This window comes from Oncorhynchus gorbuscha, linkage group LG07 (genome assembly GCF_021184085.1).
Source record: "Oncorhynchus gorbuscha isolate QuinsamMale2020 ecotype Even-year linkage group LG07, OgorEven_v1.0, whole genome shotgun sequence".
Classification (NCBI taxonomy): domain Eukaryota; kingdom Metazoa; phylum Chordata; class Actinopteri; order Salmoniformes; family Salmonidae; genus Oncorhynchus; species Oncorhynchus gorbuscha.
In genome coordinates, this window is record NC_060179.1 from 16548518 (window position 1) to 16570947 (window position 22430).

Sequence of the window (22430 nt, forward strand, 5' to 3'; positions counted from 1 at the left end):
AAATGAAGTGTTTACATTCATCTAATTTCATAGGCCTATGAGTCATTTGTAGCCTAGGGAGAGAGAGCTAGTCAAATTAAAGACAGGGAGAGAAACCATCACACTGGGTTATGTCGTGTCATAGGAGGAGATGTGGATAAAAACAGTGGTTTTTGTGTGAGGAACACAAACACAGTCACACAAAATAACTCCAGGCATAACAAAGCTGTATTTAATTCCATTGTTAAGGAGCAGAGAAGAAAACCCTTGTATATTTATATTACACAGTAACAGAACACATTAATCTTAACAGTTTGTTTTAATCTCATCACATAACAATAAGTATTCAATATCTCAAAGGATGTTTTTGATCTCATTAAATAGGAACAGAATACATACTAAATTCTGAATTCGATGGCCACAAACCCTCCCACTCGGTCTTAGATTAACATTCAGGTGAATGATTAATGCTGCTAAATCATATGACATTCTGTTTTGTCACTTCCTTCAGCTCTACCACACACACACACTTCATCACACTCACAGCTCCACAATGCACGTACGCTCAGATTCTGCAGTATACAAAGAGTAATATTACCCAATTATCACACCCCTGTCTCATGGGTCTGCATGACAAAGGTCAGGATTCAAATGACAGAAAACCCCTGCCCTACCTGGACACCGATAACACTGGCCTCCAGTTCTCACCATGTTGTACTGTGGTGAATACTGCCCCTGGTGGTAACATGGTGATACTGCATGCAGGAAAAGCCAATTGAGATCTAGGCCAGGCTAATGGAGGAAGAAATCTGTTGTTCACTGATCTGAAAGGATTGGATAGATATAGAAAATGGTTGAGTGGTGCCGGAACCATTTTGCTTTCACCCATTCATTCCTTTCAGGTTTGTGAACATGGAAATCCGGCCATGACAGGCAGGTTCTACCAGAACTGGGACTTTAAAACACAAACGTTAAAGGAGTGGGAGGTGATTAACTACTTTTTTTATTACTGGGGTATCTCTAGGAGGCCGAGGGTAGAGGGACAGAATACTACTGAGCAGATACTCTATTTCCCAACAGAGGAACTAATCATTGATGCCAAGGAGTAAACAAGGGAGAAAGAACAGCACTATAATGATTTAAAATGTAACTATGAAAAACAGTCCTTCCTTCCCTCCATGATATTGCACAACTCCTTGTCTAGCATCAACATTATTGGCCTGTCTCTGTAATAGACAAGTTCTACTACAAGTGCTTGCTGCTAAATCACACACTTTCCTGATAATCTATTTCTTTAGATGTTTCTTTCTGACTTGGGGTACTAATATTTTAGTGTCAAAGGCTGTAACGGAATGAAATGTTGAACATCCACCGTGGATCTGTGGGGTTCGATGGCTAGGTTGAAATATACTGAACAGGTGGGCAAACAACAGGATCCTTGGGACCACTGACCAAGTGAAAACTCATTCAAAAGTCAGGATACACGACAGCCTCTGTCCACACAATGTCAAATCATAGAGGACACTTTGAAAGGAATGTCGGGGCTTTAAAATGGAAGATTCCAATATTAGCTTTTAACTTAAAATGGCCGTTTCCTGCTTCTGATTAAAAATGCAATGCGACTGAGGACTTTCTCTTCTGAACCCCAAAACACAGGAGGCGGTGACATATTTACACGTTCTCAACCAAATCAAGTCCAGAGATGTGTCTGACTGATTACTGTAGTCTGGTTGTGACAGGGTGATGTCACAGCGCATCAGGTAGAGGAGCAGCAGCTGGCTATAGTAGCTCATTAGCATAAGTCCTATCTTTACATGTGGACCTCAGTGACATCATGACAGAGTGGCCAAACAGAAACGAGGGGAAGAAAGAAAAAAAGTGCTGAAAATAAAATACTTCTAAAAAAATAAAGCTTTGTTAATTCTCTGCATTTATAGTCCCCCCCTCCCTTCAATGGATAGCGCAATGATAAATGAAAACATTAAAGCGCTATGTACATGCACCGTCCACTCCGCTCGGGCATGCTCAGTTCAGCCAACAGGTGGCAAGGTGTAGCTGGTGGCGGTCTAGGGTCAGGGGGTTCTAGGGATCAAAGGTCAGGGCAGGGTCAGTCCTGGTGCACAGGGAGGATGGGCTGCCTGCAGATGGGGCAGGTGTTGTTTTCAGAGAGCCAGCGGTCAATGCAGTGGATGTGGAACTCGTGGGCGCAGGGCAGGCGGCGCAGCTTATTCCCCTGGGCATACTCATTAATGCAGACGCTGCAGGCGCGCCCCGCCTCTCCCTCCAGGCTAGCCTGGCCGTAGGTGCGCGTGGCCAGATTATCGATCTGCTCTTTGGTCAGGCCACGAGGGTGCTCCTCGTCCTCCTCATCGTTGAGCAGAAAGAAGTGGGCCAGACGCAGGATGGGCAGTGTGCCGTTTTCCACGAGGTTGTTTGTGTCCCTGCTCGTCGGCCGACCCTCAATGGGGGTAGGGACTCCACCGGCACCGCCGTCACTCCCGACTAATCTCTCCTGGCCTCCTTCTTCCTCGGCCCCTGCCACTCCCTCGGTCTCCATCTCCACCCCTCCTGCCTGACCTTCCACCCCAGTTCCACTCTCGTTGCCATGGTAGGCCTGTGTGGTGGTGTTTGCGTTGGGTCCAGCAGGGTCCTGGTGACCTGGCGTTCCCCCGGTGGTCTCAGAGTCAGCCTCCGTCTCCATGAGGGAGCTGAGCTCTCCGAAGCCGGTCATGATCTGTCTGAGGATGGAGCGCAGGGCGGTGGAGCTGGGCTCCCCCAGGCCAGTCTCACTGATCCTCCTCAGAGGGATCCGGATGGTGCTGACGTAGGTCCGGATCCCGGCCCGCTCCGAGCGGGAGATGGTGCGCCGGAAGCCTCCACTGTCACTCTCGAAGGTGACGGTATTCTCAGCAGCGCGGGCCCGGGAGCGGGTACGGCTGGCGATGCTGTCTCGGTCCCGGTTCTCTCCCGGTCGGATGCGACGCACCTGCAGGTCCAGCATGATGGTGGGATGGCGGCGTACCCCTCCGGCGCCCCCCGCCCCGGCCGTGTGTGCCTCTCCCTCCTGCTCCTCTGCCTCGGGACCAGGCTCTGATACTACAGCCGGCTCTGACACAGCTTCACCGGTCTCCATGGAGACAGAAGCAGTTCCGTTGCTGGGCTCGGCAGTGTGGATATTATTAGAGCCACCATTTCCACTCCCACCATTAGGGGATAAGGTAGCTGAGTTAGGGGCGGGGTTTCTCTGAAGAGGGGAGCGGCTACGTCTCCTAGATGACCGGGAGGAAGTCCCACCTCCTGCCACAGCCCTGCGGGTCCGGCCGCGGGATCGAGTCCTGCTGCTGTGTGGTTCATGCCCCACAGACGCCCCCTGGGGGCCAGACTGGGGCGCTACACGGGGGCAGTCCAGGGTAGCAACCCCCTCCTCCTGCCTCTCCTCTTGGGAGGAAGCTCCGCTTGGGGACTGGAGCTGTGGAGGGCTGCTTTGATCCTGAAGGGTAGGGGGGGTGATGGGGAATGGGGGGAGGTGGAGGGCTGTTGTACTCCTTAGAGCAGTAGGGGGGGACAGGGGTGAGGTGAAGGGTGCAGGAGTCAGAGGAGGGGTGGTGGTAGTACTGCGTGTACGGCGGGTTTGAGCCCTCCTGCCCAGGGTTGCTCGAGGTGAGGGATAGGGGGAGGGCCGGGCAGGGGTGTAGGGTGAGGGGCGAGTGGAAGGGGAAGTGCGTATGGACGCTGTGGATGGAGGGGGGACAGGGGACAACTCTGAGGGGTCGGGGGTGTCACTGTGCTCCCCTGGTTCCGGCTGCTCATGGTTGATGTTGATCTCCAGGCTGAAGCGGAACTCTCCACTGTTGGGGTTGGTGCGGCTGACCGCGCGCCACGTCTGGTTGCCGCTCTGGCCGCTCCGTGTGGCATTCCCGGTTCGTCGGAACGTGTTCAGCCACTCCAGCAGCGAGTCGCCATTAGAGGTCTCTGCTCCCGGCTCAGCAGTACCTATACAGACAGCGGCTCGTTACTGAACTGAGTCAGTTGTAATTATCTAGTAATACGTCAGTACTATACAGCAGCAATTAGGTTATGAACCTTTTGAGAACCATTACATCCTGTCAAGTTTAGGTTATACAGGCTAGACCCTTTAGCATCCATTTCCTCCCCAATATTCCTTCCATGCCCCTCCTAACCCTCTCTCCTCCCCCTCACCGCTGCTCCCCTCCTCTTCTCCGGCCTCCGTATTTTGTGGGCGTGGTTCAGGTCGGGGCTGAGATGACACACGCTCCTTTGCCCCGTCCAGGCGCTGCCGTAGCTCCTCCGCTGTCACTTCACCTGGGGAATAACATGTCCCATGTTAGGTCAAGATGGAGGGTGTATGATATGGGGTAGGTTATATGCTTCATTGTTGAGGGTCCAGTTCAGCCCTTAGTGGCCAACATGGAGCCATTATATTATGATGTGATATTACAAATGTTTGTTTTATTTTACCTTTATTTAACTAGGCAAGTCAGTTAAGAACAAATTGTTATTTACAATGACGGCCTATATTAGATTGTATTAGAGTGTCTGCATTGGTGTATTGAGTTTGGACAGGGGTGGACAACTACGCCAATCCGAGGGCTGCAGTCCTGCTGGTTTTCGTTTCTCCATGACATTAATTAGCGCCACTGATTGGCTAGGGGGACCGGGCACGTGGCTGTCCTGATACAAATTAGCCTGTGATTTAAAAACATGGAGGAAAACCTGCAAAACACCACTGCCCTGAGTGATTGGAGCTGTGCAGCCCTACATTATAGCGGGTTCTAGTGACGTCAGGTGTTCTAGGTTCCTGGGGTTCTAGTGAGGTCAGGTGTTCTAGGTTCCTGGGGTTCTAGTGAGGTCAGGTGTTCTAGGCTCCTGGGGTTCTAGTAAGGTCAGGTGTTCTAGGCTCCTCTCACCAGGTGTGCCCAGCAGGTTGCTGTCTCTCATGAGGCGGTACTCTTCCTCGCTCAGATCGTTGATGAAGTGATAGTACGCCTCCTCCCTTCGAAGACGCTCCGCCTGACGCCGCCGCTCGTCTCGCCCACCGGGAGGGTCCATCACCATGGAAACCGCTGGGGCACACGGAAGGGGTGATAGGGGTGTCAGAATTGTGGAACACCTGGCTGGATCTTACCAGGGCACTATTGTGATGCATCCATCATTCAATCATAGAGAGCAGTAGAGTTGGGATCAGACATATTTGACAGATTCTATACAACTAATGTACACATCACTGACACACTTGACAAGCATAGATTAGAACGAGGCTTTACTGATCATCCAATTCCCTGGGGAAAAACCGCAGTCCAATAGCTTCTGTGTCACGTGAAAGTAGGATTTACAGAAAGGCTATTACTCGATCAATGCAATTATGTGACTTCGCAACTCCCGTTGCGTTTACATTATTCAACCGGTTTCCGTGGCCAACCTTTAGCCATGAACGATGAAGTCAAAACAACAAGTTCCATTTTGATGTGGAATGAGACATGGCCAGTAAGAGGTCGGCTGAGCTGACATAACAGAGAAGGTTAGATTTTTGTTCCGACAGCTAGCTGGCTAACCTCCTTGGATTCATCAGAAAATCTCTATACAACAGCATCAATGCCACTGCGATAGACAGCAAAACATATTTCGTCGGCCGTAAATGTTGCAACAATCACGGTATTTGGAGCAATAATGCAGTCTCTACAAAGCATCATAATATAATAGGCCATGTTGGAGAACACAGGAGGAGCAACAAAACTGACGTTGTCATCCTACTAGTTACCAATCACCGACCCAGGAATGATCACAGACACGTCGAGAGTCCAAACATTGCACTACGGAGGAGGGACATGACAAAGAAAAGTCGGGCTCCATACAAACTGACTATGTAGAGGACAAAGAATCGTCACCTAACTATTGCAACAGAATTATATAAACGTCTCCGACTACAAAAAAATATTGTTCACACCTATACGCAGGTTTCACATTGCCTTTCAAAGCGGCGAGCTGTCATTTTGAATGCGCAACGCATTTGTTAGTTGCTGCCGACAGCTAACTAGCCATCTTCTGGTGAAAGGTTTGACCAATAAATCATACTTTTTTTTGACAAGCAACACACGAACAGAGTGCATACTATACTCAATCTAAACAGTGTTATTGGCTCGAGTAAATGGCAATGACAACGAAATTTAAAGGGATTGTTGTACCTGACACAGCAGCTGTAATATGGACGGGTTTGCTTTCCTCTCCGCTCTGATTACAATGTAGCCAAGATGGGACCACCTGTGCTACACTTCTCACCGTCTGACCAAACACTATCAATGTCAGATTAGTTCCTACCCAATGAAACCGCACGACTCCGAGGATTAAAACAGCTAATTGTTGTGTTTCAAACAATGTATATATGTATTAATATTTGTTTAACTATGAAGACGACTGCTTTACAATTTAACAGGTTATTTTTCACAAATGTATTTTACATAAAATCACGAAGTTAATTTTTTCCCCCGCAGTCTGAATGATTCTAGAATGAGGTACATGTCATTTTCCAATGCAATTGGAAAAATGACATAATTAAATGTTTTCGTTTGTCAATGTCTGTGCGCGTATCTTGACTACACTTTCTGCCTTTATTAGACGCCAGAATTGTCTAATTGTGGACATCCACATCGATGTATTATTAAGGAGAGGAGTAATTGCCATAAAATGTGAAGGGGGAACACTTTAAACTTGCTGCAGAGGTACCAAAGTTTTGAACAGAATACTATATATTTGTTTGTGTGAATTTTAGCCCCTTCACGTTACAAAGAGTTAAAGTCCACGTGGTGCTCTAAACACTTTTCTCCCGTCTCTTTCTGTACAGTCTACATAACGACATTTTACGACAAAGCCGTGCATGGAATTTATGTTCTCCCCAGTGAGATACCGGTTGGAGAAACGCAGTAGCAAGAGAATACATAGAAGGGTTAGTAATCGTTCCCATACCTGTCCCCTCGTCCCGGATAAGAATCCGGTATCTTCTCTGGTACACATAAACCGAGCGGATAGATGTGGAAACAGGGCTGAGGAGAGAGCGACGCGAGGGAAGGCAACTAAAAATTCTAACCCGGGTTGTGAAGTAAGTTGCCTCCTAAGCGGCGCTTTAAAAGGAAGCAAAAGATAATTGACCAAAACAACAGAGAAGATGGACTATGATTTCAAAGTGATGCTGACCGGGGAGAGAGAACGTGTAGAGGACCTGTTTGAATATGAGGGATGCAAAGTGGGGAGAGGCACCTACGGCCATGTATATAAAGCAAAGAGAAAAGATGGGTAAGTTTATATTGATATAGCCAGTAAGAAGGCCTTCACGTCCGCCAGTCTCCAAATAAAATAACTCCGTTGTCTTCGTTAATTGCTCCTGTTTTCAAGGCCCAATCTCCGATTCCTATTTGCAGCAATAAACCTATTTGTAACTCGTAGTGTGATGAAAATCACTAGTAGATTGAAGAACCCACTGAATACACTCCAGAGACGTCATATCATCTGGAGAATGGGGGCTCGAGCTCCATGACACAATTTACTGTCTCGATTTGACCACTGTCATCATTGGCCTATCCCCGTGATAACGGTGCAGTGTGTATGCAAAATCCATCAGCTTAATTTGACATCGTTGAATGCAGTTCAATCAAGCAGTTTTTATAAGGGCGCCTTCGCTCACAGATGAAACATAACATAACCGGGGGTGTTGTAACAACTCACGTCGGGGTATTGCAGCCAGAAATTCTGAGGATATAATTCGGTATCAGATTATGCTGTCATTTTTACATGATTAGATTTGTACATTTTTCGCAGCAATATCAACAACTGAGTGAAGTAGGCCAGCCTATCACTGACGCAGCCAAGCAAGCCAGGGGCTATCCTACGTAGCAGGCGTAAAATAAACGCCTGAAACGAGATCCCCAAAATACTGGATTTGACAAGAAAAACAACTGTCAGGGGTGGTTCTCTTCTGCACTGTTTAACCAATCCAGTACACGTGGAGGAGGAGTTAATATGGAGCGTTAAAGAGTAAAATATGTTATGGGGAAAAATAATGTTTAATGGAAAACCAGATGTTTTTTGCTTAGTTATAGTGAAACACGTCGATATGGTCTTCATTTTGACAGTTTGATGCAAATGTGTTGTTTCAGTTGTAAATCTAATCTAAATCTTTTGGCCCTTAGCAGTTCAACTACCATTGAAATCGACTCAAAATGATGACCATATCGACATGTTTCACTATAAATAAGGAAAAAAACATGGTTTTACATCATCTCAAGGGAGGGTTAGGTATGAAATCCACTCCCTTCTCCATGTGCTGGGTGGTACCACCTCGAGGGAGGGGTTAGGTATGAAATCCACTCCCTTCTCCATGTGCTGGGTGGTACCACCTCAAGGGAGGGGTTAGGTTAGGTATGAAATCCACTCCCTTCTCCATGTGCTGGGTGGTACCACCTCAAGGGAGGGGTTAGGTATGAAATCCACTCCCTTCTCCATGTGCTGGGTGGTACCACCTCAAAGGAGGGGTTAGGTATGAAATCCACTCCCTTCTCCATTCTCCATGTGCTGGGAGGTACCACCTCGAGGCTTCCTATAAAAGGAGGTGACAGCAGTCATATTTGGCAATGGTCTTGGTAGGTGGAGTGTGCCAATATATTTAGCATTATGCTTCCTTGACTAGAAGTTACACAAAATTCAAAAGACGGTAAGGCACATTTCCACATATGACCAAATACAACGTTTTTACCTACTGTTTTATTCAGAGCGGAAAAAAAACATGTAGGAAATGATAATTATGCTTTTATATTGGTGATTGATTGGTGGCACTGTTTACTATGACAGCTGGCGGATATTTAATGCTCGTTGCGTTGTAATCCCACATGGCAGATATCTATTTACAATATCCATCCTGTGGCCACACACTTGTAATTCTGAAAAGTGAAGGCATACATATGAGAAGTGTCACCCTAGTAGTAGTTGTAGGTTTTTAATACAGTACCCAAGACCAATCTGTGAGTTAATTTGACCATTGGAAAAAGAGCTACTGCGTGACCTCTCGTTCTCCGTGGCCAAAGTGAGTAAGACATTTAAGCGCGTTAACCCTCGCAAGGCTGCCGGCCCATGCAATATCCTAAGCCGTGTCCTCAGAGCTTGAGCAGACCGGAGTGTTTACGGACATTTTCAATCGCTCCCTATCCCAGTCTGTTGTTCCCACTTGCTTCAAGATGTCCACCATTGTTCCTGTGCCAAAGAAAGCGAAAGTCATTTAGTTCAGTTACCATCGCCCCGTAGCACTCACCTCTGTCATCATGAAGTGATTTGAGAGGCTAGTTAAGGATCATATCACCTTTTAGCCAAAACCCTAGACCCAGTACAATTTGTATACCGCCCCATCAGGTCCACGGATGACTCATCGCACTGCACACTGCCCTATCCCATCTGGACAAGTGGAATACCTATGTAAGACTGCTGTTAATCAACTATAACTCAGCCTTCAACAATATAGTGCCCTCCAAGCTCATCACTAATCTCAGGGCCCTGGGGCTGAACCCCACCCTGTGCAACTGGGTCCTGGACTTCCTGATGGTCCACCTCCAGGTGGTAAAGGTAGGCAACGCTGATCCTCAAAGGGGTGCGTGCTAAGCCCTCTCCTGTACTCCCTGTTCACCAATGACTGTGTGGCCATGCATGTCTCCAACTCAATCATCATGTTTGCAGATGACACAACCGTGGTAGGCCTGATTACCAATGACAAGAGCCCCGAGGGCCCTGGCGGTGTGGTGCCAGGAAAATAACCTCTCCCTCAACGTCAACAAAACGAAGGAGCGGATTGTGCACTTCTAGAGACAGCAGATACAGGACGTTCACATCCACAAGATCATAGTGGAAAGTGTGAAACGCTTCAAGTTCCTCGGCGTGCACATCACTGACAACCTGAAATGGTGGCAACAGCGTCAAAATTGGCTTTGGCTTGGCCCCTAAAACCCTCACAAACTTCCACAGATGCACCATTGAGAGGATCCTGTCAGGCTGTATCACCGCCTGGTACAGCAATTGCAACGTCTGTAACCACAGGGCTCTCCAGAGGGTGGTGCGGTCAGCCCAATTCATAACCGGGGGTGCCCTGCCTGCCCTCCAGGACATCTACAGCACCCGGTGTCAAAGGAAGGCCAACAAGATCATCAAGGACCTTAGCCACCCGAACCACTCTGTTCGTAGACAGTGCAGGTGCATCAAAGCTGAAACCGAGAGACTGAAAAACATCTTTCTCCAGGCCATCAGACTGTTAAATGGTCACCACTAGCCGGCTACCACCCAGTACTCTACCCTGCACCTTAGAGACTGCTGCCCTATGTACATAGTATTTAACACTGGTCAATATTTACATACTGTTTTACCCACTTCATATGTGTATTTACTGTATTATAGTCTAGGCTCATCCTCTACAACTACTGCTGCACACACCTTTTCTTTTAATATACTGTCCATACTGTCTACACACCATCAAATACAGTGCATTTGGAAGGTATTCAGAACACTTCCCTTTTTCTAAATGTTGCTACGTTACATCCTTAAATTAAACATTTTCCTCATCAATCCACACCCAATGCCCCATAATGACAAAGCAAAAGCAGGTTTTTAGAAATGTTTGCAATTTTATTACAAATAAAAAAAACAGTTGAAGTCAGAAGTTTACATACACTTAGGTTGGAGTCATTAAAACTACATTTCCAACCACTCCACAAATGTCTTGTTAACAAACTATAGTTTTGGCAAGTCGGTAAGGACCTCTACTTTGTGCATGACACAAGTCATTTTTCCAACAATTGTTTACAGTCAGTTTATTTCACTGTATCACAATTCCAGTGTGTCAGAAGTTTACATACACTTAGGTTGGAGTCATTAAAACTACATTTCCAACCACTCCACAAATGTCTTGTTAACAAACTATAGTTTTGGCAAGTCGGTAAGGACCTCTACTTTGTGCATGACACAAGTCATTTTTCCAACAATTGTTTACAGTCAGTTTATTTCACTGTATCACAATTCCAGTGTGTCAGAAGTTTACATGCACTAAGTTGACTGTGCCTTTAAACAGCTTGGAAAATTGGAGAGAATTATGTCATGGCTTTAGAAGCTTCTGATAGGCTAATTGACATCATTTGGGTCAATTGGAGGTGTACCTGTGGATGTATTTTAAGGCCTACCTTCAAACTCGGTGCCTCTTTTCTTGACATCATGGAAAAGTCAAAAGAAATCAGCAAAGAGCTCAGAAAAAATATTGTAGACCTCCAAGTCAGGTTCATCCTTGGGAGCAATTTCCAAATGCCTGAAGGTACCACGTTCATCTGTACAAACAATAGTACGCAAGCATAAACACCAGGGGACCATGCAGCCATCACACTGCTCAGGAAGGAGACGCGTTCTGTCTCCTAGAGATGAACGTACTTTGGTGCAAGAAGTGCAAATCAATCCCAGAACAACAGCAAAGGACCTTGTAAAGATGCTGGAGGAAACAGGTACAAAAGCATCTATATCCACAGTAAAACGAGTCCTATGTCGACAGAACTTGAAAGACCGCTCAGCAAGGAAGAAGCCACTGCTCTAAAACTGCCATAAAAAAGCCAGACTGCGGTTTCAACTGCACACGGGGACAAAGATCGTACTTTTTGGAGAAATGTCCTCTGGTCTGATGTAACAAAAATGGAAGTGTTTGGCCCTAATGGCCATCATTATGTTTGGAGGAAAAAGGGGGAGGCTTGCAAGCCGAAGAACACCATCTCAACCGTGAAGCACGGGGGTGGCAGCATCCTGTTGTGGGGGTGCTTTGCTGCAGCAGGGACTGGTGCACTTCACAAAATAGATGGCATCATGAGGTAGGAAAATTGTGGATATATTAAAGCAACATCTCAAGACATCAGTCAGGTAGTTAAAGCTTGGTCGCAAATGGGTCTTCCAAATGGACAATGACCCCAAGCAAAGCGTGTATGACAAGGAGGCCTACAAACCTGACTCAGATCCACCAGCTCTGTCAGGAGGAATTGGCCAAAATACCCCCAACTTAATGTGGGAAGCTTGTGGAAGGCTACCCGAAACATTTGACAGGGAATTTTTACTAGGATTAAACATCAGGAATTATGAAAACTGAGTTTAAACTTCCGACTTGTTGTAAATTCAATTGATTGAACATGATTTTGAAAGGCACACATCTGCTTATACAAGGTCCCACAGTTGACCGTGCATTTCAGAGCAAAAACCAACCCATGAGGATGAAGGAATTGTCCGTAGAGCTCCGAGACAGGATTGTGTCGAGGCACAGATCTGGGGAAGGGTGCCTAAACATGTCTGCAGCATTGAAGTTCCCCAAGAACACAGTGGCTCCATCATTTTTAAATGGAGGAAGTTTGGAATCACCAAGACTCTAACTACAATTGTCCGCCCGGCCAAGCAGAGCAATCTGGGAGAATGGTCTTGGTCAGGGAAGTGACCAAGAAACCCGATGGTCACTCTGACAGAGCTCTAGAGTCCCTCTGTGGAGATGGGAGAACCTTCCAGAAGGACAACCATCTCTGCAGCACTCCACCAATCAGGCCTTGATGGTAGTGGCCAGACGGAAGCCATTCTTCAGTAAAAAGGCACATGGCAGCACGTTTTGGAGTTTGCCAAAAGGCACCTAAAGGACTCTCAGACCATGAGAAACAAGATTGAACTCTTCGGCCTGAATGCAAGTGTCACATCTGGAGGAACCTAGCACCATCCTTACGGTGAAGCATGGTTGTTCTTTAAAAGTAATTTCCTTACCATCTTAAATAAGCACGGCCCTTTCAAAAAATGTAGAACTAAGAACAGATATAGCCCTTGGTTCACTCCAGACCTGACTGCCCTTGACCAACACAAAAACATCCTGTGGCGTACTGCACTAGCATCAGATAGTCCCCGCGATATGCAACTTTTCAGGGAAGTCAGGAACCAATACACACAGTCAGTTAGGAAAGCAAAGGCCAGCTTTTTCAAACAGAAATTTGCATCCTGTAGCCCTAACTCCAAAACGTTCTGGGACACTGTAAAGTCCATGGAGAAGAAGAGCACTTCCTCCCAGCTGTCCACTGCACTGAGTCTAGGAAACACTGTCACCACCGATAAATCCACGATAATCAAGTTTTTCAAGAAGCATTTCTCTACGACTGACCATGCTTTCCTCCTGGCTACCCCAACCCCGGCCAACAGCTCCGCACCCCCCGCAGCTACTTGCCCAAGCCTCCCCAGCTTCTCCTTCACCCAAATCCAGATAGCTGATGTTCTGAAAGAGCTGCAAAACCTGGACCCGTACAAATCAACTGGGCTAGACAATCGGGACCCTCTCTTTCTAAAATTATCCGCCGCCATTGTTGCAACCCCTATTACCAGTCTGTTCAACCTCTCTTTCGTATCGTCCGAGATTCCTAAAGATTGAAAAGCTGCCGTGGTCATCCCCCTCTTCAAAGGGGGCGATACTCAGTCTAGACCCAAACTGTTAAAGACCTATATCCTTCCTGCCCTGCCTTTCTAAAATCTTTGAAAGTTAACAAACAAATCACTGACCATTTCAAATCCCACCGAACCTTCTCTACTGTGCAATCCGGTTTCTGAGCTGGTCATGGGTGCACCTCAGCCATGCTCAAGGTCCTAAATGATATCATAACCGCCATCAATAAAAGACAGTACTGTGCAGCCATCTTCATCGACCTGGCCAAGGCTTTCGACTCTATCAATCACTGTATTCTTATCGGCAGACTCAACAGCCTGGTTCAACAACTACCTCTCAGAGTTTAGTGTGTCAAATTGGAGGGCCTGTTGTCCAGACCTCTGGCAGTCTCTATGGGGGTACCACAGGGTTCAATCCTCGGGCCGACTCTTTTCTCTGTATATATCAATGATGTGGCTCTTGCTGTGGGTGATTCCTTGATCCACCTCTACGCAGACAACACCATTCTGTATACATCTGGCCCTTCCTAGGACACTGTGTTAACAAACCTCCAAACAAGCTTTAATGCCGTACAACACTCCTTCCATGGCCTCCAACTGCTCTTAAACGCTAGTAAAACTAAATGCATGCTCTTCAACTAATTGCTGCCTGTACCCGCCCGCATGACTAGCATCACTACTCTGGACGGTTTTGACTTAGAAAATGTGGACAACTACAAATACCTAGGTGTCTGGCTAGACTGTAAACTCTCCTGAGGGCCAGCTCTCGTCGGCTGGCCCTCACTACATATTTGTCGCCAGACCCACTGGCTCCAGGTCATATATAACTCTTTGCTAGGTAAAGCTCCGCCTTATCTCAGCTCACTGGTCACCATAACAACACTCACCCATAGCATGCGCTCCAGCAGATCATTCCCAATGCCATTACCTCTTTTGGCCGCCTTTCCTTCCAGTTCTCTGCTGCCAATGACTGGAACGAATTGCATAAATTGCTGAAGTTGGAGACTTATATCTCCCTCACTAACTTTAAGCATCAGCTGTCTGAACAGCTTACTGATCGCTGCAGCTGTACATAGCCCATCTGCAAATAGCCTATCCAACTACCTAACTCATCCCCATATTGTTTTTATTACATTTTTTGCTCTTTTGCACACCAGTATTTCTACTTGCCCATCATCTGCACATCTATCACCCCAGTGTTAAATTGCTAAATTATAATTACTTCGCTACTAGGGCCTATGTATTGCCTTACCTCCTTACTCCATTTGCACACACTGTATATATATTTTTCTATTGTGTTATTGACTGTACTTTTGTTTATCCCATGTGTAACTCTGTGTTCTTTTTTTGTCGCACTGCTTTGCTTTATCTTGGCCAGGTCGCAGTTGTAAATGAGAGCATGTTCTCAACTGGCCTACCTGATTAAATATAGGTTAAATAAAAAAATATATTTAAAAAATGGTGGTGGCAGCATCATGCTGTGGGGATGTTTTTCAGCGGAAGGGACTGGGAGACTAGTCAGGATCGAGGGAAAGATGACGGAGCAAAGTACAGAGAGATCCTTGATGAAAACCTGCTACAGAGCGCTAAGGACCTCAGACTAGGGCAAAGGTTCACCTTCTAACGGCACAACGGCCCTAAGTGCACAGCCAAGACAACGCAGGAGTGGCTTCAGGACAAGTTTCTGAATGTCCTTGAATGGCCCAGCCAGAGCCTGTACTTGAACCCGATCGAACATCGCTGGAGAGACCTGAAAATATCTGTGCAGTGACACTCCCTCCCCATTCAGCATGACAGAGCTTCAGAGGATCTGCAGAGAAGAATGGGAGAAACTCTCCAAATACAGGTGTGCCAAGCTTATAATGTCATACCGAAGAAGACTTGAGGCAGTAATCACTGCCAAAGGTGCTTCAACAATGTACTGAGTAAATAGTCTGAATACTTATGTAAATGTGATTTTTCATTTTTTTTATTTTTAATATATTTGCAAAAATGTCTAAACCTATTTTGTTATTGAAGGGTACTGTGTGTAGATTGAGGGTGGAAAAACAATTTAATCAATTTTAGAATAACGTAACATGTAACAACAAAATGTGGAACGTAACAAAATGTGGAAAAAGTCAAGGGGTCTGAATACTTTCTGAATGCACTGTACATCATATACGGATTCTGACATTGTTTAATCTGATATTTCTTAATTCCTTTCATTTTACTTAGTGGATTTGTGTGTATTGATTTGTATGACTGTAGTGTTGGCGCTAGAAACCTGATAACATCTGCAAAATATATGTACACGACCAATAACTATTTTACTTAAATCGGGAGGTAATGGAAGCATCTTTCCCTCTTCTCACGGCCAGGCAGGTAGCCTAGTGGTTAGAGTGCTAGGCCAGTAACCAAAAGGTTGCTGGATCGAATCGCCGAGCTGACAAGGTAAAAATCTGTCATTCTGCCCCTGAGCGAGACCGTTAACCCACTGTTCCCCGGGTGCCGACGACGACGTGGATGTCGATTATGGCAGCCCCCCGCACCTCTGAGGGGTTGGGTTAAATGAGTAAGACACATTGAATGCATTCAGTTGTACAACTGACTAGGTATCCCCCTTTCACACTCCTGTTCCACCAGCCTCCATTATCTCTGTTTAGCAAGGTCCCGTGGGAACTGTGGTGAACTGGGGATGATTCTGTATCTTCTCTGTCTGCAGGAAGGATGATAAGGACTACGCCCTCAAGCAGATTGAAGGCACTGGCATCTCCATGTCGGCCTGCAGAGAGATTGCAGTAAGTGTGGTGTTTAGCTCGAGCAGGCATAACCTGGGTCTGTGAGACATCTCATAATGTTTGTGTGAATGAATGTTCCTTCTTCTAGCTACTGCGGGAGCTGAAGCATCCTAATGTGATCTCACTGCAGAAGGTGTTCCTGTCACACGCAGACCGCAAAGTCTGGTTGCTCTTCGACTATGCCGAGCATGATCTCTGGGTAATACACACGTCCTGTATGTTTCACTATCCTTGTGGGGACATTTGATTTCCATTCACTATCCTATTTTCCCTAACTTTAACCCTAATTCTAATTGTAAACTTAAACCGCACCCCTAAAATAGTCTTTGTTCTTGTGGGGACCTGGAAAATGGCTCTATGAGGGAGAATTTCTTGTTTTACTATCCTTGTGGGGATTTACGATTCCCACAAGAAAAGTAATATATACACACACACACTAACAATGCCCCCTGTATCCACAGCACATCATAAAGTTCCACAGAGCGTCCAAGGCCAATAAGAAGCCCCTGCAGCTGCCCAGGGGGATGGTCAAGTCCCTGCTTTACCAGATCCTAGACGGCATCCATTACCTTCACGCCAACTGGGTCCTACACAGAGACCTGGTGAGAGACCGAAGGAGAGAGAGCATCCATTTCCTGCACACCAACTGGGTCCTACACAGAGATCTAGGGAGGGAGGCAGGAAGGGGTGGAGGAGAGGAGAGATCAGAAGAGAGTCTTGTTCTGCTGCTCTCTTGGATGTTATGTTCACTGTTTTTCCACCAGAGGGCAGCATTGACACTTCCTGAACCATTCACATGTGATTCAGTCTTATGGTGCCAAATTCATCTTTAATTCCTTTCAGTTAATGTGTTATCACTGTGGGTATTAGGATAATGGAAGTAAAAATTTGGATTACATTGAAGGGACAATCTGCAGTAGCTACATCAATTTTGGACTTATATTTAATTTATATCTACCCATTGATTCTTGAAGAATTTAACTAATAAATGCCTTATGAGCTTAGTTCAAGTGTCGTACCCCATCAGAACCCAAAATATAAGCATGTTTTACTCCAATGTTTGTAAACAAAGTAAACATACGCAAACACTGTATAGCTGCAAAACATGGTTAAATAAAAATGTTGATTTCATGGATGGTCATTCCTTGCATCCATAGCGCTGTCTATTAACTTGAGAGTTGTTACATTTCTCCGGCCCCATGTGAAACAGTGGCGGGCAAAACACTGTTATTCTTTCAACTGCTGATTGCTGCTTTAACTGTGATCTGTTTTTCCTCAGAAACCTGCCAACATCCTAGTGATGGGGGAGGGGCCAGAGAGGGGTCGAGTAAAGATCGGTACGACGAGATCTCAATGCGTGTTTTCAGGACCCTTTTCATAAGGTTTTGTCAGTACATATAGGTTATAAGGCTTTATGTCAGTACATATAGGTTATAAGGCTTTATGTCAGTACATATAGGTTATAAGGCTTTATGTCAGTACATATAATGGATATAGTCACTTCTCATTACACATTATTTGAACATTTTACTTCATTACTATTTATTGATTTGTGTTTCCCTACAGCGGACATGGGCTTTGCCCGCCTCTTTAACTCACCACTGAAGCCGTTAGCAGATCTGGACCCTGTGGTGGTCACCTTCTGGTACAGAGCACCAGAGCTACTGCTAGGTGCCAGGCACTACACCAAAGCCATTGGTGAGAACGGCCACGGGGTGGTTGGGTGTGTTGTTTTTTTTTGCCCTGTGCACCAAGAGAGGAAGTTCTGAGCTATCCTTCCACCATCCTAAGACGAATTCTGCTGTGTGTGTGTGTGTATGTGTGTGTGCGTGCAAACATGTTCAAGAGGGTGTCTCTGACTGGGTGTGTGCTCCAATCCCAGTGTGACATCTCTAATCTTGCATGTGCATCTGTCAGACATCTGGGCTATTGGCTGCATCTTTGCTGAGCTGTTGACATCTGAGCCCATCTTCCACTGTCGCCAAGAGGACATCAAGACCAGTAACCCCTACCACCATGACCAGCTGGACCGTATCTTCAACGTCATGGGCTTCCCTGCTGGTGAGAGAGCTGGGCTGGGCTAGGCGGCAGGTAGCCTAGCGGTTGGAGGGTTGCCAGTTCGAATCCAGAGTCTGACAAAAATATGTTGGGAAGTAAGCTGGCAACCAAGAGGATTCTGGTATCAAATCCTAGATATAGAGGGTTCCCCAATGAGGGATGGAAATAGAGGGGGTTCCCCCACGAGGGCTAGATATAGAGGGGGTTCCCCCACGAGGGCTAGAAATAGAGGGTTCCCCCACGAGGGCTGGATATAGAGGGGGTTCCCCCACGAGGGCTGGATATAGAGGGGGTTCCCCCACGAGGGCTGGATATAGAGGGGGTTCCCCCACGAGGGCTGGATATAGTGGGGGGAGTATCCCCACGCGGGCTAGATATAGGGGGGGGAGGTTCCCCCACAATGGCTGGGTATGAGGGTGGGTTTCCCCCACGATGGCTGGTTATGAGGGGGGGAAGTTCCCACACGATGGCTGGGTATAGGGTGGGGGGTTCCCCACGATGGCTGGGTATAGGGGGGGGTTACCCCACGAGGGCTGAATATGGGGGGGGGGGGGTTACCCCACGAGGGCTGGATACTCCCATAACTCATCAGGACACGGCTATGTGCATTGAAATGGGCGCTTGTATGTGTGAAATTTTTAACCTTGGTCAAACCTTGGAGAGCCCATGTGTAATCCGAACCTGTCTGGATAACGGTGATATTAAGAGAATACTGAATGACGAGTGCAATTAAACCCTGACTGGGCACAGTTCTGTTCTGTGCGGGCTTGTATGAATCCAAAGCAATATGTGGGTTCTGTACAAACACTCACTGACACAGTCTGATGATGTAATCCTCAGAGAAGGACTGGGAAGACATCAAGAAGATGCCCGAGCACTCCACTCTGATGAAGGACTTCAGACGGAACACGTGAGTACCTTTATCTCTACATGTGTGCCTGACTGCCTGTATGCTTCCTGCCAGCTCATGACAAGATCAATTTTAGGATTTTAAGATTGGATATGTCTTCTACTCATCCACTGAAATAACCTGTTCTTGTATCACAGGTGTACAAACTTAAATAACACCTTTTATCACAGGTATACAAACTGAAATAACACCTTTTAACACGGGTGTACAAACTGAAATAACACCTTTTATCACAGGTATACAAACTGAAATAACACCTTTTATCACGGGTGTACAAACTGAAATAACACCTTTTATCACGGGTAGACAAACTGAAATAACACCTTGTATCACGGGTGTACTGTCAGGACACGGCCACGAACCCGGGTCTCCGGAGCGAGAAACAGTCACTCAACCAACCGAGGCACAAATAGTCGGCAGAACCCAGAAGATGAGGCAGACACAGCAGTACTTGAGATGGTGTATTTAATGAAGTAAAAAATGAAGGTCTTCAGGAAAACATGCAACTCCACAACCCCAAAAGGAACTCCACATGAACAAAGGCAATCCTCCAAGACAAAAAGGTAAATCCACAAGGTGGAAGGTATAGCACAAAAAGCCTCAAAAGATACTCAAAAACAAACAAACAAGAACAAAAAACAGAATTCCACAAGAGAGTCCACCGGGATCAACAAGAGTTCACAGAGTACTAGGGCTGGGTGCTAACATACAAACACAGAGCAAAGAACTGAGGAAAACAAAGGGTTTAAATACAATCAGGGGAAACAAGGCACAGGTGCAAATAATAATGGGGATCAAGGGAAAACAAAAGGTCAAAAGGCACAATGGGGGCATCTAGTGACCAAAAACCGGAACAACCCTGGCCAAATCCTGACAGAATCCCCCCCTAGGAACGGCTCCTGACGTTCCTACCAGCTCTCTCAGGGTGGAGGGCCCTGAACTGACGAATGAGGTCAGGGTCCAGTATGTCTTTGGCAGGAACCCAGGAGCGCTCCTCGGGACCGTAGCCTTCCCAGTCCACCAGATACTGCCAGGACCGCTGCACCCGGCGGGAATCCAGTATCCGATGGACGGTATAAGCCGGCTGGCCTCCAATGACACGAGGCGGAGAGGGAGGTCTGTCTGTCGGGACAAGGGGAGAAAAAACAACAGGTTTTAATAAGGAAATGTGAAACGTGGGATTAATCTTAAGGGATCTGGGTAAGTGTAGGCGATAAGAAACTGGGTTAACTCTCCTTGCAACCTTAAAGGGACCGATGTATTTTTGGGACAGCTTGCGAGACTCCACCCGTAGTGGTAAGTCTCTTGTGGAGAGCCAGACTCTCTGGCCGGGGCGCAGGGTAGGCCTGGGACGGCGACGTCTGTTGGCTTGTTGTTGGTACCTCTGTGAGGAACGCATAAGATTAAGACGGGTCTTCCTCCACATAAGCCGACAGCGTCTGACGAACTTCAAGGCTGAAGGCACTCTGACTTCTGCCTCCTGGTCCGGGAACAATGGAGGGGCATAGCCAAACTGACACTCGTGCGGGGACATACCAGTGGAGGAGGAGCGCAAGGTGTTGTGCGCGTATTCGGCCCAAACAATGAAGGACGACCATGTGGACGGGTTGTTACGAGTCATACATCGGAGGGTGGTTTCCAGCTCTTGATTCATCCTCTCTGTTTGGCCGTTGGACTCCGGATGGTACCCTGAAGATAGACTGGCCGAAGCCCCCATGAGTTGGCAGAAGGCCTTCCAAAACCTAGAGGCGAACTGGGGACCTCTGTCAGAAACCATATCTTGAGGAATGCCGAAGACTCGGAACTCATGTTTAATTACCAACTCAGCCGTTTCCTTGGCAGAAGGTAACTTAGTCAGAGGGACGAACCTGGCCGCCTTAGAAAACCTGTCGATTATGACTAGGATAGTAGTATTGCCATTGGATGGAGGAAGGCCAGTAATAAAGTCCAACGAGATATGGGACCAGGGTCTGTGAGGAACAGGTAAAGGGTAAAGGAGTCCTTGCAGGCGGAGGTGAGAAGATTTGCCCTGGCAGCACACGGGGCAGGCATTGACGAAAGTGGCAACGTCTTCTCTTATGGTAGGCCACCAGAACTTACGCTGGATGAACTCCAAGGTGCGACCTACACCCGGGTGACAGGTGAGGCGAGAGGAGTGCCCCCACAGAAGGACCTGAGTCCTCACTGCCTTGGGGACAAACAACCGATTGGCAGGACCTCCTTTCGGGTCCGGTTCGAAAGCTTGAGCTCGTCTCACGGTATCCTCAACTTGCCACGATCTTAGCAGCAGGAAGGACAGGCATGTCCGTGTCATCTCGAATGGCAGGAGCGTAGACTCGGGACAGGGCATCCGGTTTGAGATTCTTCGACCCGGGCCGATAGGTGAGGATAAACTGGAATCGATTGAAGAAAAGAGACCGTCTAGCTTGTCTAGAGTTCAACCGCTTCGCCTGCTGGATATACTCCAGATTTTTGTGGTCCGTAAGCACTTGAAACGGGTGAGAAGCCCCCTCGAGCCAGTGTCTCCATTCCTTCAATGCCATCCTAACCGCTAGGAGTTCACGATCCCCCACATCGTAGTTCCTCTCAGCTGGGGTAAGCCGGTGTGAGAAGAAAGCGCACGGATGAAGCTTCTTGTCTTCACCCCTCTGAGACAGGACAGCTCCAACACCAACCTCTGAGGTGTCTACCTCCACCACAAACGGTTCATCCGTAGTCGGTAGTATCAGGATGTGAGCAGAGAGGACGCGCTGCTTGAGTCCTTGGAAGGCCGTCTCAGCTTCTCTTCCCCACAAAAACCTTGCATTGCCACCCTTGGTTAAAGCTGAGAGAGGGGCTGCCACCAAGCTGAAGTTCTTGATGAACTTGCGGTAAAAGTTAGTGAAGCCCAGGAAACGCTGAACTTCCTTAACGGATTTGGGGGTGGGCCAATCCGCTACCGCCCCTACCTTCCTGGGGTCCATTTGGACTCGACCGGGTTCCACTACAAATCCCAGGAATTGTACTCGGGATGAATGGAATTCACATTTTTCCGGCTTAACGTACAGATGGCTGTCTAGGAGGCGTTTGAGTACTTGTCTGACATGCTTAGTGTGTTCTTGAAGAGAGCTCGAAAAGATGAGGATGTCATCCAAGTAAACAAACACAAATATGTTAAGCATATCCCTAAGCACATCGTTTATGAGCGCTTGGAACACCGCTGGGGCGTTGGTCAGGCCGAA

At 47.1% G+C, this 22430-nt stretch overlaps 2 protein-coding genes across 5 annotated transcripts in view; one reads left to right on the top strand and one right to left on the bottom strand.

The window, feature by feature from the left end:
- Positions 1 to 189: 189 nt before the first annotated feature.
- LOC124039548 (E3 ubiquitin-protein ligase RNF6-like) lies at positions 190 to 7855 on the bottom strand. Of its 4 annotated transcripts, none has more exons than XM_046355642.1 (4): positions 7717 to 7855; positions 4908 to 5063; positions 4180 to 4302; positions 190 to 3972 (listed from the first exon to the last, which is right to left on the bottom strand). In XM_046355642.1, the coding sequence occupies exons 2-4, from the start codon at positions 5053 to 5055 to the stop codon at positions 2087 to 2089; spliced, it is 2157 nt and encodes a 718-aa protein (XP_046211598.1). In that variant the 5' UTR covers positions 5056 to 5063; positions 7717 to 7855; the 3' UTR covers positions 190 to 2086. The 4 variants fall into 4 exon arrangements, with proteins under 4 accessions (XP_046211598.1, XP_046211596.1, XP_046211595.1 ...); XM_046355640.1 differs by lacking the exon at positions 7717 to 7855 and adding an exon at positions 6961 to 7569; XM_046355639.1 differs by lacking the exon at positions 7717 to 7855 and adding an exon at positions 6183 to 6577.
- Positions 6853 to 22430, top strand: part of LOC124039549 (cyclin-dependent kinase 8-like) — a 32806-nt gene continuing 17228 nt past the window's right edge. The window contains exons 1-8 of the mRNA XM_046355644.1: positions 6853 to 7287; positions 16166 to 16241; positions 16330 to 16440; positions 16703 to 16843; positions 17521 to 17578; positions 17808 to 17939; positions 18159 to 18302; positions 19140 to 19209. Of these exons, the coding sequence (XP_046211600.1) occupies positions 7160 to 7287; positions 16166 to 16241; positions 16330 to 16440; positions 16703 to 16843; positions 17521 to 17578; positions 17808 to 17939; positions 18159 to 18302; positions 19140 to 19209 (860 nt within the window). The 5' untranslated portion in view covers positions 6853 to 7159. The remainder of the gene's footprint in view (positions 7288 to 16165; positions 16242 to 16329; positions 16441 to 16702; positions 16844 to 17520; positions 17579 to 17807; positions 17940 to 18158; positions 18303 to 19139; positions 19210 to 22430) is intronic.